At 47.6% G+C, this 17,224-nt stretch overlaps 1 protein-coding gene across 1 annotated transcript in view; it reads left to right on the top strand.

The window, feature by feature from the left end:
• The window catches only part of Zfat (zinc finger and AT-hook domain containing), a 178,609-nt gene extending 163,092 nt beyond the window's left edge, over positions 1 to 15,517 (top strand). Inside the window, 1 exon segment of the mRNA XM_028876000.2 lies at positions 14,334 to 15,517. Coding sequence (XP_028731833.1) covers positions 14,334 to 14,573 — 240 coding nt within the window. The 3' untranslated portion in view covers positions 14,574 to 15,517.
• The last annotated feature ends 1,707 nt before the right edge of the window (positions 15,518 to 17,224 follow it).

Below are 17,224 nucleotides of genomic sequence, written 5' to 3'. Positions count from 1 at the left end.
CCCTGGGTATAGGCATATCCTGGCCTCCTCTTGGCAGTGAGCTTTCAGTAAGCCCTTAGTAGGCCTCCTGATCCACAAGGTGCTGTCCTCTAGAGCCTGAGAATGTGAGTGATCCTACTTCTTTTTATTAGGTGACATTGTAGATTCTAAAGAAGGAAGTTCGGTCCATGAGGCCTAATCAGATCCATGATCCATAAAGCACAGAACATCTCCACTTAGTGACAGTCATCTGTACAATTTAAATCAGAGGGGCTGGGATTGTTTTAAGTTACCACCTTTCTGTTAATTTCTTAGGCAATATGGATGATGGATACAGTCACTGAATAGTCAAATGAGAACCAAATACCCCATGCTAACATCAGACCTCTGCAGTACTCTGCCATATAGGGTTAGGTCAGAGAATAGTCTGCAGGTGCTTGTGGACTTCCTTCTTCTCCAGGGAAGAGCTTCAGGATAGAAGAGCCTTTGTTTTTTTCTCTGTCCCTGTCCCATAATTAACAAGAGAGAAGGAGAGTGGCAGTCTCCCTACAAGAAGACCCACCCTGCAAGAGCCATCCTCCCTTTCTGGGCAGTAGTGAAGTGTAGGAAGGCAGCAGGATCCTCTCCCCTACCCAGTTCTTAGAGACTTTGTCCACACCATAACCTAGTATGGTTGTGTGCCTGCTAGTTCTTACCACACTGAAGATTTATGAGGGTAGGTGGAGGTTTGGTCTCCTAGGTGTCCCTGGGTTGTCAAGCAGGCGACTCAGGGCCTAGTATGTTTCCCAGACATCGAAGTATTTGTAGTCATGAATGTGAGCTCAGACCCAAGGGTACTGAGCTAACCGGGCTGGAGTGCCGTCACTGAGCAACCTTATCTCCAGGCAGGCAGTGGTGCCTTGCTCTATGCAAAGTACAAAGGCATGCCTCCCACAAAGTCCATGACATGGGTGTCAACCTAGGGGGTGGCACAGTGGATAGGTCTCCCTCAGCATAACCATCAGTGCAGCCTAGATGGGAGGTCTAAACTGCCTGATTTGAACCTCAGATCTGTCACTTCATAGCCCATGACCTTGGACAAAGTACTTCTCATTGAAGTTCAGTTTCCTTCTCTGTAATATGTTAAAATAATAGAATCTCCCCAGTGGGGCCATTGAATATATTATGTAAATGAAACAGTTGGCCCTGTGCTAGTGTATGTTAAGACTGCAGTATCTTCGCTCTTGGCACTACAGACACAGCATAGCTCCTTAACTCCTTACGATTCGTGTGGAGTTCAACAGTGAATGCTTCTCTTTAGATGATTCTGTTCAGCAGGCAGCAAGCATTATCCAGGCTTCATACTGGGATTCCAGAAAGGTAAAATGGTAAAAGGGACACTTTTTCCTTTTTATCTTTTGTTGTGTTAGGTGTTGATCTGAGAGCCTAGCCCAGGCTAGGCAAGTGTGCTATCCCAGAGCTACCTCTCAAGTCCCCTTTTTCTTAGGAGAGCTTGTTGTGTGGCTCATTCTGGAAGATAAACAATTACATTACCTAAATTAACACATGCCTGTGGGCCCCTGTACAATCTCATGCTGAGTCAATTTGAGTTATTTCCACAAAGTCAGCCCTCCCTGAGAGAGGCCATTATAGAATGAATATTTGTATCTCTCAGAATGCATATGTTACATTTTTGCCCCAAATGTGATCATGACATTAGAAAGTTGGGCTTTGGGAAGAGACCGGTTCATAGAGATGGAATACTCACGAATGAGACAAATGTCATTCAATGAGGCCCCAAAACTAGTTCACACTCCTTCACCCATAAGATTACATGAAGTCAGCGCTGTGTAGTAAACAGAGTCCTCCCTAGACCCCAGCCATATTGGGACTTTGATAATAATCAGATTTCTTAGAACTGAGAAAACTATATTCCTACTGTTCATAAGCCACTTGGTCTAATATGTTTTTTTAGGGCAGCCCAAGATAAGAGGAGGATGATTTGATGTGACCAATGCTGAGTGGCATAAACCAAAGTAAAAAGAAGTGGGTAGGGGAATGTGAGCAAGAGGGCACATTGATCTAAGAGCTAGAGCACTCTTCTCTAGTAGAAATAGCCGAGAGGTGAGACTGTGCATTTGGTGAATGGGAGCCAAAAGAAACTCTTCCTTGAGTGGCTCTTCACCATGGTGTATTATCACAACAACAGAAAAGTAACTGATACACCTGCTGATAGAGCAGCATCCTCAGGATGTCAAACAAAAGTTAGGGACAGTCTTGGCCAAGACTTTCTTCCAGCCCCTAGCCACTAGGTTGAGAAAATGGTGGGCAATGAGAAAGGACAGAGTTCGGAAGACCTGGAAGTTTAGGTGGGTAGGGTAGAGATCTTTTCTCTTGAGGAATGTGCAGAGATGTATGAAACCATTGCTAAAGGTTGCTATTACAGACAGAGACTTCCTGGACTGTATGTATGGAATCTTTAACTTGGAGAGGCCCTATGGGAGGAGCCTGGCTGTCATGTGCACTCTTGAATGTACTGAGCAGAAAGGAGAGCAACATGACAGGTTTGATAAGGTTGTCTACGTATGAAAAGATGGTCAGTTAGCAAAAAACCACAAGCCTCTCCCGCTGACTGTGACCACTCTATCATCTGTTTCAGTGGGGCCTTTAAGTATCGCCGGGTGCACTGTGCTAGCACATTTCAGTATTTATTGGGCACCCACTGTGAAGCAGGTACCATGTACTCATCCTGTAGAGAGGCATGTGCCAGGTGTACATGGTTGAGTCATGGGTTGGAAGCCTAACTTTTGGGGATGGGACCAGATGTGTGCTCTTTCTCCTAAAGGAATGGCACTCAACTGTGAGTCCTGTTCTTCACTTAACTCTCTCTGAGACACCATGCTGCTCTCCCTATTGCTTATAGTTTACAAAACATGGGTCTCCTTTTTTTCCCTCTCAAGCAAATGATTGTTCAGGGCAGACTAAATGGGACTTAGAGTCCCAAGGCATAGAGAAGGGTGAGATGTCCAGTTAATGAAACTTCTGTTCACTATGCAGTAAGTTGGTCTGTTCATATGGAAACCATTGGTCTTTACCTTATGACTCAGAGGCCAAGAAGCCTGCCTACCATTTTCCTCTTCCTTTCAGCAAACTCTTTCTCAAAAGACAATTGGCCCTTCCCATTCAGATTGGGTCAGGAAACCTGAGTTGACAAACTTGTGTAAGAAATGACATCCTCTGCATCAGAGCTGCCAGCCCTGTGCTTCACAGACAGGATACAATTGTGGTTAGATACTCACCATGAGGTCCAGCATCTCAGACCCTGGAGATTGCTATAGGGACTGGGAACAGATGTTAGTGAGCGGCTGCGCCAACTTGCCTTGGGACTAGAGCTGAGCTATGTGTTCTCAGAAAAGAGAGCTATCAGCTGCCTGCATACAATCAAGAGAAAAATGGCAAGCAGTGGAGGTGATGTGCCATCTCCCCCATGAAAGATGGTTGCCTGGTGTAGGGTGAGTCATGACCTTCCCCGATCCTTGCATTCTTTCCCTTTTAAAAGGCTTTCAATCTTCAGTGACGTCTGGTATGACTTCTTCCTGCCTGTGAATATTTTTGGTATTTCTACAAGTTTCTTGCAGATAGCATCACCCCATTTAGTTCTTGTATATAAATATATAGTTCTAGAGTTAGAAATTTATGATATTTTTCCACAGAGCCCATGCATTTATCCTTTCTCTTACCTCAATAAATTTGGGATTGCATTTATAATTTCTCTGTTTCCAATGCATGGGACTTCACTCCTAAGCCAGGTTGTGACTGGGAATGTGCCTGCTGTGACTCCCTGGAAACAGATCTGCCTCTCTTCTGAGAGTACAGGGGAAGAAATGGCATGGTGATAATACAAGCAGTGGGAAAAACCTAGCTGCTGGAGGAGTGTGCTCCTTTCTACAGCTGAAATGTGCATGGGTATACCACATACAAGGGTAACTGCAGGCTTCTTTCTCACTCTTGCCATTTGGTTCTGTTGGGTTCTGTCTGGGAAATAGTTCTGACTGTCCGGGTAGTCAGGGCATTTTGGAGATGAAGGACCTTAGAAGATGCTTGCTAGCTCTTTGGATGAAATCATTCATCCCATCTTTTCCTTCTGTCTTGAAGAGTATATAGGAACAACTAGGTACCAGGACACAAGTCAGGCAGGAGTGAGGTGATGATAAGAGAGTGGCTCTGAGGACATCAGCCCCAGGCTGTTTGTTCTCCTGGTGACAAGCAGAGCTACCTAGTGACTAGCAGATCTAGCTGGCTGCTAAGAGGGCAGGTGATTGACAGCTCACAGGCTCACTAGCCCATGGACCTAGAACTCTCATTGAATAGTAGATGCTTTGACACATCGATTTTACTACCCCAGATACCCATACATACATGACAAAAAGAAACAAAAACAGTCTAGTGTTCTAACTATACCAAGGCAAAGTAAATTGACTCATTTATCATAAAACAGTGAGAAGTTCTCAGCCATAACTGAGATACAGAAGTCAACAGAATGATAATTTCCCCATAGATACAGAACCTGTATGTGTGTGTTTCTACTTAAAAACAATGCTAACGTGACTAAATTTAAGATGGGCAGCTGGCTATCTTGTCCTTAACCTGTGTAAGAGGGATGGAGAATGAGGCCAGAGCCTGAGAGATGAATGATATCATGAGAAAGACACCCCCTCCCCCACAATCCTAAATCTGAAACTTCGAGCCAAACAGGCTAGATGGCCTTGAGAACCCAAGGAAGTATTGATATGTGGTTGTCAGCTCACTGAGACCAACTCCAGACCTCTGAGCTCCAGCGTAGAGGGATGATGGATTTGAGTTGTTTTAAGTTGCTCTCTTGCCATTGGAGCAGAGTCCACCATGGGTACACCAGCTACCAGCAAGACTGGGAAAAGGTGAGGTCTGGGGCCAATGTACACACCCTGAGCACTGTGCTAATGAGAGGAAAAGCCCCTATATTTGGGAAGTGCATAGGACAGTTTCTACTCTGTTAGCTTCCAAGTGACTAGTTGATATCCATAGTAAGGAATAAGCCATCATATTTGGATTTCATGTGAGAGGGGTCTGGATTAGACGTATACAGGGGAGGTTCCTGAGCCTGAAGACAGTATCTGAAGTCATGAGACCAGAGAGATATAGGATAGATGGGGACAGAGCCCATTCACAAGCTGGGTGCTGGGCACCACACCACCATTTCCAGAGGGCGAGAAAGGAACAGTAAAGACCGAGAGGGACATTGGTAGAAGGAAATGAGAGCCAATAGAGGACCTAGTGAGGAAGGGGTCAGAGACAAGAGACCAGGGAGGCCTGGTTCTGCCAGCATCTGGATAGGATGCAGACTGAGGGGAACAGGGTGGAGGTCCCGGGCAGGCCATGGGAGCCTGCCTGGAGTGGGTGGGACAGAAATGGAGTTGGACAATGGAGAAACATCCACTGTGGCCTCCTTCCTCCTCTCCTCTCCTCCTCTCCACCCATTTGTGCATTGCGGCCCCACTTGCCTCCCATGAATTCTAGCCTGTCGCTAGCCTCTAGCCTTTTCCTGTCTCCTGTTCTTCATCACACTCTGAACATAGCAGGGGTAGATCCTAATCTGATCAAGTGTCTCTTCTGTCTGTCGGAGAGAGGCACCCATTGATTTTAATACGGTGAAGATCCCTGTAAGGGTCTTCTTAATGCTCTGGTGTCCTGCTGTGCCATCTGGTCATTTCCCCCTTTGTCCATTTCTTTCCCTGGCACTCCGCTCCGTTTGTACTGAACTACGTGGGATTGTGACAGGCCTGCCAGGGGGCTGTGTTCCCCTGCCTGCTTATTTTCCCACCACTCTGTACTTCTCACCGTTCTTCAGACCCCTGCCCTCCCTAGTACTCCAGACCAGGGTCATCATTTCCGGGATTCCTGACCACACGCTGCTTCTCTTCTGCTTTACTCCACCCTGACCATCCAAGATCGAACCTCCCAGTGTCCTGATGTAGGACAAGTCTAGTACCAGCAGGGACTAGTCTGGACTTGCGGCTCTGTCAGGAGAGTAGTTGGCGTGTGCTAATACTCCAACAGAAAGAGGCCTATAAGCCATCTGTGGCATATGGGAATTCCACCCGGGAGAAATGTGGAAAATAGATGGCTTGTCATAAACGGTGCATTCATTATCTGCTTCACCATTTACAGGTAGGTCAGCACCAAGGTCATTCTTTATTTGTCTTACAAACAATTGTTAGTATGTTACGGGCCCAGGTTCAGAGAGTGACCCCCCCCCCCAGCAGCCCAGTGCTAGCTTGTCCCTCTAGACACGGCTCTGACTTGGAAGCTTTTCTTGCTCTCTGGCTCCTTGGTCACTTCAGAACTCGGCAGACTTGACAGCTTGCCCATCTGTTGATGTTGCTAGGAGAGTAGCCAAGAAAACGCTTAGGTTCTATTAACAGCATTCTGTGCTGTGGAAATGAGAGCCATAGTCGTCCCTAGAAATCCCATCTCCAACTGAGGAGCTTGGTACATGGACTGTCTAAAGTACTGCTCTTTGATTCCTCTGAGATCTCAGTGCAGAGATGCTCTCTTGGCCAAGGCCCCTTCCTTTATCTCTGATAATAAACTGGGCCTTACTTGGTGCTCTGAGCACATTCCCTAGGCAGCATGTTCCATGACCCGTTCAAGAAACTGAGTTGCTGTTCACCATTTGCTAGGTGAGCCTGGGCTCTGGCAGACAGGGGTAGCAACATATGCTGTGTTTCTCAGAGATAGTTCAGTCAGTGCTGTGACCCCATACAAGATTATATGGAAACATAAATTCAAGAAGCCTGGAGACTTCTTAGAAGAGAGGACACAGATTGGAGCTCCCAAGGTCAAAATAGAATCTTTGGAGAAAGGGTAAGGGAGGCTGGAAGAACAGTATAGGTGGACATTCGGAGGCAATTGTGTGTGTGTTGTGTGTGTGTGTGTGTGTGTGTGTGTGTGTGTGTGTGTGTGTGTACCAGAGATGAGTGTGGAGGCAGGGGAGGGGAAAGGGCCAGGACAGAAAGGACCTTGCCAGTTCCAAAGGGGAACCTAGGCTCTGTGATGTGGTTGCTGTGACTAGTAAAGAATATTCACTAGAGTGACCATGGCACTGGAGGTTCAGTTCTTGGCTTTAAATGATGGATGACCTCTATCTATCTGAGGACCTCATCAGCTCAGGTGAGCCACCCCTGTCCACAAAGTGTGAGGGGACTCATTGAAGGACAGCAGGATAAGAACTCAAGCAGGGCAGGAATCTCGAAACAGGAGCTGATGCAGAGGCCATGGAAGAATGCTGCTTACTGACTTGTTCCTCCATGCTTGCTTCAGCCTGCTTTCTTATAGAATCCAGGACCACCAGCCTGGGGTGGCCATGCCCACAATGGGCTGGGCCCTTTGCCATCAATCCCTAATTAAGGAAACGCCCATCAGGCTTGTCTGCTTACAGCCAAATCTGAAGGCATTTTCTTAATTGAGGTTTCCCCCTCTCAGATGACTATAGTTTGTGTCAGGCTGACATAAAATGAGCTAGCACAGACAGACATATACACAATTCCATATGTGTGTGTGTATATATATATATATATATATATATATATATATATATATGCATGTACATGTGTGCAAATCCATCTTCCCATATTTTCTCACATAGAGTCACCCCACCACCACCCCACACACGAGCGTTTGACTCTTGGATTCTTGTGTCATTTGTGCCTGGTGTCATTCATGATGCTCTGTGAATTGTCTTGAGCATGGTTAGTCCTCCTGCCGACATTCTAAGCCCTGTGACCGTCTCCCTATCACAGAGTTCCCAGCAGGTTTTGAGCACCAGTCCTGAGCACCAGGAGTGCTAGAGAGGAGAGAGTAAGTAGTGGCTTTGTTCATTTGATGAGCTGCAGCCCGAGGTGCCTTCCTTATCATGGACACTAATGATATCTAGAGAGAACTGTTCTCCAAGGCATGGTTTAACAAAAAGGAACCTGGCTCAGGTTATTTAAAATGGATTTGCAGTGTGAAGGATGCCTGAAGTTGTGATTTCCTGGTAATGGTAGCAACAATGGCAGACATGATGGTGGACTTGACTTTATGTCTCTTGAAAGGCATACATGAGAGTCCCTATCCTGACAAGACCCTCCAATGATGACCCTTAAAGTGAAACCACTTGTCTGCTTGCAAGCCTGCAAGGGCCCAGGGGTTGGGCACATGGGCAGCATGTAATGGTAGGGTGCTGCTGGTTGTGTTCATTCAGTGGTAAACAAAATACGTGACAAGGCGATTGTCACACACTTAAGGCCTTCCCACTCTGTCCTTCTGGTCTCTTTTCATTGTGGGCAACTGAACGATGTTCATCTTCCTTTAACCATCATTTATTTATGTACCACGCTGGATCCAGCTTTCCATGTCCGAAAACTGGCAGTTCCAATGCCCATTGGAACTGAGCTCAAACTTGTTTTAGTAGATGGTTGAGGAGGATGTGGCCAGGAGCCCCGGCACAGGTGTGTGGGCATCTGGTGCCAGGGAGTTGTTTGCAGACGATTTGGAGATCTCTGGGTGAAGGTGTGCTGCAGCTGTGTCCTTTTCATTCTGTTCCCTGGTAGCTTTAGAGAGTACTCCTTTCAGTGGCAGCTAGTAAGAACATTTCCTCCTTTCCTCATTGCCGCCTCTGCGAGATTCAGCCATGAGCTACAGCTTTGTCTTCCCTTAATTATCTTTGTTTATCATATTTCCGTGACCTTGGCTGAGTCTCTGGGTTGTTTTGATGTCCCAGGAGGTTGTGGTTGCTGCAGTCTCAAACAGAAGGACATGTGCTCAGGTTGAGACTCAGAAAGTGTCAGGGGCTGTGAGCTGAAGGTCAAGAGCTGCCTTGAGGAGGAAGTACTCTGCAGGCTTCCTGTGGACTGCCGCTTTTCTGTGGTATTTTGTTGGACAAGGTGCCTCCTTACATTTTTCTCCTGGCCAGTGTTGGGTGCTGAGGATGCAAGGTGGAGTGTGCCCAGTCCATAGGACCATGCTCTGAAGGATGGTTCTGCTCCGTTTATGACCTTGAGCATGAAACACTCTGGCAGAGGAACCTCTCAGTGTATTCTTATTAAGAGACAGTAATGAGATTGTGCTTCAGTCCAGCCCAAGAAACTGATAGGAGACTCAGGAAGAGGCTGTGCAGTGGTCCCAACACTCTGTTGCCCACTTGGCTCAATCCTGTGTTATTTTAAGTACCAGAAGCCCAGGGACCTGGATGTAGCCTTATCATGCACTAGACCATCCATGGCTGTGGTAGGTAGGGCCCTGATTTTCATCTTCCCTGATCCCCACACCCTCTGAGGCTTGGTGCTAAGTTCCTTTGGGTGCTGCAGGAGTGACTGCTAGATCATCAGGACAAACATTGCTATTTAAGCTAGCATCTGCACAGCAAGTATTGCTGTTCTCACCAGATGCTACAGGTCTACAAGGAGAACTTGGAGGTGGATTGTAACACAAAACCCATTCAGGTCCATGGGGCCCTGAGGGAGTGACGCGGTGCTTCTTCCTTGAGGATCTGTGAGGAGGAGGGATTTCTAGGACTTTCTTGGAAGTTGGGAAGGAGAATATTTAAACTTGTGGGAATGGATTGAAAATATAGAAAGAGCCAGACAGTGGTGGTACACCCCTTTATCCCAGCACTCGGGAGGCAGAGCCAGGTAGATTTATGTGAGTTCGAGGCCAGCCTGGGTGTGTTCCAGGAAAGGTGCAAAGCTACACCTGTCTCGAAAAACCAAAAAAAGAAAAAAGAAAATATAGAAAGGAGCTGAAGAAGGGGGAGAAGGAAAGACAGGTAAGGAATATGGAAATAGACCATGAGGTGATTAGAAGGCCCTGGATGACATGACATCCTGCAGAATTCCCATCCATGCTGCAGAGTGGACCATGAGATGAAGGTGAACAGACAGGATCCCCACAGGAAGCTGCTCTCCAGCATCAATAGAGCTGCCAACTGTGGGACATTAGCAGGCTTCAGTCCTGATCCTAGAACACTTGAGACAGAACGCAGGACCTGATTTAGTGAATAATCTGTATAGTCCTGTGGGTTATGGTTTTCTATTAAGCTATCTGTGCTGCTAATAATTTAGCTGAAAGACATGTTAGATACAGCATTTGAGGAAAATGGAGTATCCATCTCAGGGGGTAATGACATTGTAAAACCTATATTATTTCTGCTGCAGAGCACAATTTTAAGCCTCTGCTAATAGATTAAGCTGCTAGAGTGATCATTTTGAACAAAGAGAATGGTTAGAGCTGTACAGCCAACCTTTGTCTGCCTCGGATGGCTAAGGAGCAATAATTCTATCCTATCAATCTGTGACATGTGATACCATTAGTCACTGCCACGCTGTACCAGCCGAGGAAGAGCTCTAGACTCATTCATACAGACCAGGTCCAGCTTTTGCTACTTGTGAACTGCTCAACCTTAGATGGGTCACTGGACCCCCAGGAGCTTCATGATCCCATTTGTGAAGAGGGAACAGATAGTATGTATGAGCATTGGGGTGAGGCTTGGGAAATATGCAGTAAACTGCAGACACTGGCAGCTGTTAACTTCTCCGGGAGCAGGGCAGGAAGTGCATGGCTTACAGCAATGGCAGAAAAGCCTATAGATCAGGTGACTCTTAGAATGCTTGAGGAGCACATGCCAAGAAAGGCTCACGAGCCCCTTTTATAAGCATTTCATTTCCCCTGGCTCATTATGGAGCTGAGTGTGTGGGGCAGGTACACCAACAGACAGCAGGTGAACTCAGGGAGCCCCAAGTTAGCTTGACCTGTGCTAACCAAACACATGTCTGTGCTAGGACTTCAGGGAAATGCACAGTCAGCATCATCCACCACCTTGTCTGGTGACTTAATCCAACCAAATGTGATATACCGTGCATGAGATATAGTACTGGTTTTGCTGGACATAACCAACCTGGGGCTGGAAACTGAAGAAGATAAACAGATGGAGAGAGAGAGAGCTCTTAAGAAGACTTTAACACTTACAAAAGGTGGCAGATAAATAGATGTAAATGTTCAACAAGGTGGTAAGAGGGGAAGTTTAGATGGGGTGAGGCCTGGCCTTCTCAGAAACCTCTGCCTTGCCCTGTGAAATAGAGGCTCCATCTATGTGTTGATGGCTAAGGCTCTTAGGTCTTAAGAGCTCATTGCAAACATTGCTTTAGACCTCAGCTGCCCTTTTCCCCAGGTTTCACACTGCCGTCCTGTGCACAGCCCTGTGTATCACGTGATCTCACCATGTCGTGATATATGATCCTGTCACACTTACCTGGAGCATGCTCTCTTTTTTACATAAGTGCAGTCCTGAGGACCTTAGTGTTCATCACCCGTCCCTTCTTTCCTCTGTAGTTTAACCTACAGGTAAGGGAAGAGATGTGTAGCATGATCCTTCCCCCTTCCCAATCTCCTGTCAGGTATTGTCTTTCAAAGTGACAGAAGTCTGTATTTACCATTACAGTCTTGGTTCCTGCTGCATCTTCCAAGATAAACAAAATGGATATAAACAGTTAAAGAAAGGGAATAAGTGTTTTGGTTTATTTGAAAAACGGGCTAGATAGTTTTCCCTCAGAATAGCTTTGCAGCTTCTGAATTCTCCCAGTCTCCTTTTAATATCTGTGATCAGAATGCCCAGACTCCCCGCACAGATTTCTTTTCCCCTGAGTCTCTAGGAACTGAACCTGCCCTACTTGTTCCTGCTCAGGCAGCTTCAGTAATTAAGCGGCTGAACTGAGACCCTCCAAGCTGGAGAGTCATGAATGGGCAGGAGGCCACTATCGTGCTGTCAGTCACAAGCCAGGAGAAGAGTCTGAGGTGTTATGAGTGGGAGCTTGTGTGACTGCCTTAGCAAGTTTTCCTCATCTCCTGGGTGTCCTTTTCCCTTCCCCCACCCTCCTGGAAACCCACCCCACACCTGCATGGGACCCAAAGTCATCTGTGATGTGGTCATGACTTGTTTTGTGCCGCCCCCATCCATCATCATCTCCTTGTGGTGCTATCTTACCACACATCACAGCACCTGGGATCCAGTAGACCATCCTCTAACAAATATTGGACACTTGCTCTGTGCCGTGCATTGACCTTGGATCTTGGGAAATCACTGTGACAAGACAGACACTGTCCCTACCCTCCCATGGTTTATGTCTATCAGGAAAAGTAGCAGTTTTGTCAAATGACGTCAGTACAGGCCATCAGAAGGTATTTAAGAAACTGTTTTCTTAAATGGATGAAGAAATGAATTATTCAGAAGACAGTGGTGCTAGGTAGTGCCTGCTTTGTAAACAGTTGCATTTCCTGTCTGCATGAGCGAAATCTTAAACTGTTGTGGCTTTGGCAGCTGGTTCTGCCGCCTCCTTGGGTCCGTGAGAGCTGAGCCTTAAGCTCCTGGCCCAGTCCCAAGGTGTGTCTAACCAGGAACTGCATTCAACCACACCAGCTCTAAGAAGTTGGCTTTTTTACTTAGCCTTTTGTTTCTACTTAGTGTCCTGGCTGCCCAAGGGCTTGCTGTATGGCAGAGACTCTGAAAGGAGCCCTATCCATTTTTTGTTTTTTCTTTTCTTTTCCTTTTTTCCCCCTCAGCTTTCTCAGGTCCTATGTGGAAATGTGGGCCCCACAATGGAATGCAAAAATGTACTAAGCCTTTTCTATTGAGCCACCAACCAGCTCCTGAATCATAACACAGAGACTTATTAGTTTTGAGTGCTTGGCCTAGCTCTTTTAACTGAAATGAACCTGTTTCTCTTTATCTACCTTTTGCCGTGGGGCTTTTTGCTTTTCTTTCTTCTGTGTATTTTTTTTATTGTTGAATTTATTTTTATTTTATTTTACAATACAATTCAATTCTACATATTAGCCATGGATTCCCTTGTTCTCCCCCCTCCCGTCCCCTCCCCTTCCCCTCAGCCTGTCCCCCATTCCCATCTCTTCTTTATATTTTTCCTTCATGGCTTCTGGCATCTGCTGGCTCGCTAGTGGCTGCCTGGCCTCTTGCCCTGGGGTGTGCCACTCATTCTCCTCTCATTCTTCTTTCCTTCCTCTCGGGCTTACATTTCCCCTCCTACTTATTCTCTCTGCCTGCCAGCCCTGCCTAGCCTTTCTCTGCCCTGCTATTAGCCATTCAGCTTTTTATTAGGTCAATCAGGTGGCTTAGGCAGGCAAGGTGATACAGATGCAACACATCTTCACATAATTAATCACATCCTTACATCATTAAACAAATGCAGTATAGACAAAAGTAGCATACCTTTACACAGTTAAAGTAATATTTCTCAGCATAAACAAATGTAACACATCTTTACATAGTTATAATTTTCTACCGCATATGATTCCCTCGATGGTGTCCTGAGGTGGGCATGCTGGTTCCTCTTTCACTGAAAGGTAGGCCAAGGGTTGTAGAGGGTCTTGCCCGAGCTTCCCAGAAGTCCTGGAGCTGACAGTCACACCTGCTCAGTGCAGTGCAGGGCACACCCCCTTGCCACTCAGACCCCAGAAAGGATAGCTACTCCACCATCCCCCATGGGCCAGTGGGTGTACCCACCAGCCCCTGGCCTATTTTGCAGTCCTTCCCTTAGTTACAATCCAGGCTCTCAATTCTTCCTAAATTTGTCTCCTATTCCTCTTCTTAGGTTAAAGATGGTTAGTATTAAATTTCAAATAGCCCAGAGATGATAGTCAGGGACATGTTACCTTAGCATTGGTAAGAACTTGGCCTTACCTGGACTATGCCGTCTTAGAGCTACCAAGAAAGTCCTGGCTGTCAGAGTCAGCTGGTTCTCGCCTCTGTCCGTGCTCCCTGGCCACCCTTGCTCAGCTCTGTAGCAGCATGTATCTATTGACAGGCCTCCAAAGAATGGGCAGGCATCCACACTGATAGACAGCCCCTGGAACTGTAGCAGTCAAAGTAGGATTCCCAGAGTGGTAAAAATGGAGAGTCCAGGAAGAACCTAGCCACTTTGTCAATATCAATGAGCCAGCTATATATTTTTAGGAGCCTTTTACCCTATATTGAGTGTTTGTGCACTCAGGAACCCCACGGTGCCTTCTAACCACCATGCTTTAGTGGCTCCACACCTTGTGGAGGTCAGAGGAGGCAGCTTGACATCAGGGTGGGAGTTTGGATTTGGGGTGTGGATTCTCCCATTTGCAGCATGGAAAAGACCCTGACCATGTCACTACCTGTCACGGAGTCTCATTCTCCTCTTCCATGGAAAGGGCCCAAGTCAATGCTGCATTGATGAGAGGATTGTGTGCAGCTTCCAATGCCACCTTCGTGATCCTGACATTACTGTTGGACCTGTGTCACCTTTCTCTTTCCCTCCTAGGTCACCGATGAGGAGCCCAGTTCCAACCACACTGTCATGATCCAGGAGACTCTGCAGCAGGCCTCCGTGGAGTTAGCCGAGCAACACCATCTGGTGGTGTCCTCTGATGACGTGGAGGGCATTGAGACAGTGACCGTGTACACACAAGGCGGGGAGGCCTCAGAGTTCATCGTGTATGTACAAGAGGCTGTTCAGCCCATGGAGGAGCAGGTTGGGGAGCAGCCGGCCCCAGAACTCTAGAGGACCCTCGTCTCCTTCAGCAGCCTTGGCTTTGTGGGCACTGGGGACCACCTAACCTTGCCTACTGGCCCAGATGGTGTTCTCTACACTGTCCTTGTGTGAGCAAGGCCAGTGCATCACCAGCAATACAGAACCCCAATCCTCAGCACAAATCACACCCCTGTCCCAGCATCCTCTGTTTCCGGAAGACTTTTACATCAACTGTCCTGCCCTGGCCCTCCCTTGCTTCAGGATCCAGAGACTCCCATCCCCATCAGCATCTTCTTTGGTTACAGCCCCAGCCCTTTGCTCCCCAGCCTCACCCCAGGTGCTGCTCCTCCTCCTCTGGGCCCTCTGTGCTGTCTGTGAAAGAGAGACAGACACCACACAGCAAGTGGCCTTACGTATTTGAAGTTAACCACTGGGTAGGGTGGGTAGGACCATCCAAGTGCTCTCCACTGAGCCCCACCCCTCTCTCAGTGCAGGAGCGCTGGGAACAAATGACTGACCCCCCACTCCTCTATCACAAGGGCCCAGCTTGGAATTCTGTATGCTTTTAAAATAAATGCATTTTCTCTCTTCACCTCTCATTCAGGGAGGTGGGGGAAATAAAAGCATTTTGTGCCTATTCCTCATCCTCCTTAGGGGGTGGTTTACACTCCCTCTACCCAAGTCCCCTCTTCCCAGTGGAGCTGTGTACAGGGGTGCAGAGACAGGTGAACAGACAGTGGCACTTTCTGCTGGCATCCTGGTACCCCTCACCTCACCCCGCAGGACCCTCTAGCACTTCAGCAGGAGGTCAAGCAATGTCTTGTCACGGGGAGATGAGAGAGTAGGTTGGCCTGGCCTCAGAGGAACAAAGGACCCTCTGTTGCATGCGTTAGTTAGAAGCAGTAGCCTATGAAAGGGCCGTAGGCCTTGCTGTGGGCTTATGGTGGGAGAGCAGCTGGGCTGGCCCCTGTCACCCGCTTACACTGGACAGTGGACAAAGAAAATTTCCACTTTGATCCAGAGTGGGGGTAGCTGCAAAGGGAAGGTGGGAAAGATTATCCATAAACCAGCTCCACAAAGGGGGGGAGGGCTCCTGACTGGGGGTAGCCATTTGATAGACTGAGGTGGGAGGGTCAGCCAGTGTTTGAGGAGCCACCTGTCCAAACAAATGTCTCTAGATATGGCCAGCGACCAAAGTGGAGGCAGAGAATCTGTCCCCAGTCTGGTCCTGCCATCCTCACCCTCACCCAAGTGTCCTCAGCAAGTTGCTAGAGTTCTCCTCCAGGTTCAGTTACCTCTGAATGAGGATGATTGCTTATGGACAGACTCAAGTGGGTGCTGAACCTTGAGAGGCTTTGACCAAGGCAGAGACCTTGGCTCACACAGGAAGCATCCCTTGCTTATATTCCTAGGGATAGGAGGAATATCAGACATCCTTCAGCTCTTCCCTGAGAAGGGTTTGATGAGAGAGAGAGAGAGAGAGAGAGAGAGAGAGAGAGAGAGAGAGAGAGAGAGAGAGAGAGAGAGAGAGAGATATGTGGATGTAACAGGAGGCTCTGGGGCATTCCACGCTGTAGGAGGAAGCTGAGGGCGTGGTGGTTCCTGGCTGTCTATATCTTTGTGGACATCCAGGATGGGCAGAAGGGTGGATGCCTCACAACTTCCTTCCTGGACTGATTTTGTAAGACAGGTGGAACATGGCAGTGGTAATAAAATACAGCTTTTTCCTACCTCTCTCTTTGGACCTCCTCACCACCATGGCTGTGTTAGATAGTTTTTTGGGCCAACTTGTATTTTATGTCTGTTTAAGATACAACTATGGGGGCTGGAGAGATGGCTTAACAGTTAAGCACACAGACTGCTCTTCTAGAGGACCTGGTTTCAATTCCCCAGCACCCACATGGCAACTCACACCTGTATGTAACTTGTTCCAGGGCGTCTGACACCCTCACACACACATACATGTAGGCAAAACACCAATGGATATTAAATAAAAATAAATAACTTTGGAAGGCTGACTGGACCCTGCCTTCAGGCTTCTTTTTTTGTTAGGTGTGTGCTTGACCAGATCTTGATGTGTTACGGCATTTTGTCTGCCCACTTCCTGTGACTCTGTAAGGTCAGACCACAGGTGCTTCCATGGTGCTCACCAGTGCCAGTGGCACAGCTGGGCTTTGTCTCAGCAGCAGCCCAGGGAATTGGGGCCAGCAGTAGAATTTTCGTGATGGGGAATGCTAGAACCGAGAAATCACTTGAGTCTGAATCTGCTACATGGTGCTAATAATGAGTTTGAACAAGAGCCAGTGGAAGAAGAGAGAAGCCCATGACCAGTCTGAGACCAGACACAGATAAATCAGTCAAGAGTATCTGTGGTACCTGGGACTGGGCTACAGGAACAGTGTAGTGTAGAGCAAGCCTGGAAGCTACTAGCTCTGTTCTCCAATGCCCCTGAAACTCTTCTGATGTCATCTACGATGCCTGTCACTCTGCAGCTAGGACTTGTTCGCCAGGCTCACCTAAGCTGGCATTTGGCCAGACGGGAACAGCCCAATTTCCCTTCTCTACAGGCATATGACTTTGGTTGGGCGAGCGCTTTCACTCCCTCACTGGTGCTTGGGGGTGATGAACTAGAGAGTGTCCTGAGGTACACACAGCTCCTGTTGCATGCCAGCCTGTGAGAT

The sequence above is a fragment of the Peromyscus leucopus genome, chromosome 20 (genome assembly GCF_004664715.2).
Source record: "Peromyscus leucopus breed LL Stock chromosome 20, UCI_PerLeu_2.1, whole genome shotgun sequence".
Lineage (NCBI taxonomy): Eukaryota > Metazoa > Chordata > Mammalia > Rodentia > Cricetidae > Peromyscus > Peromyscus leucopus.
The sequence above is the reverse complement of the archived record's forward strand: the minus strand, read 5'-3'. Positions and strand labels throughout refer to the sequence as shown.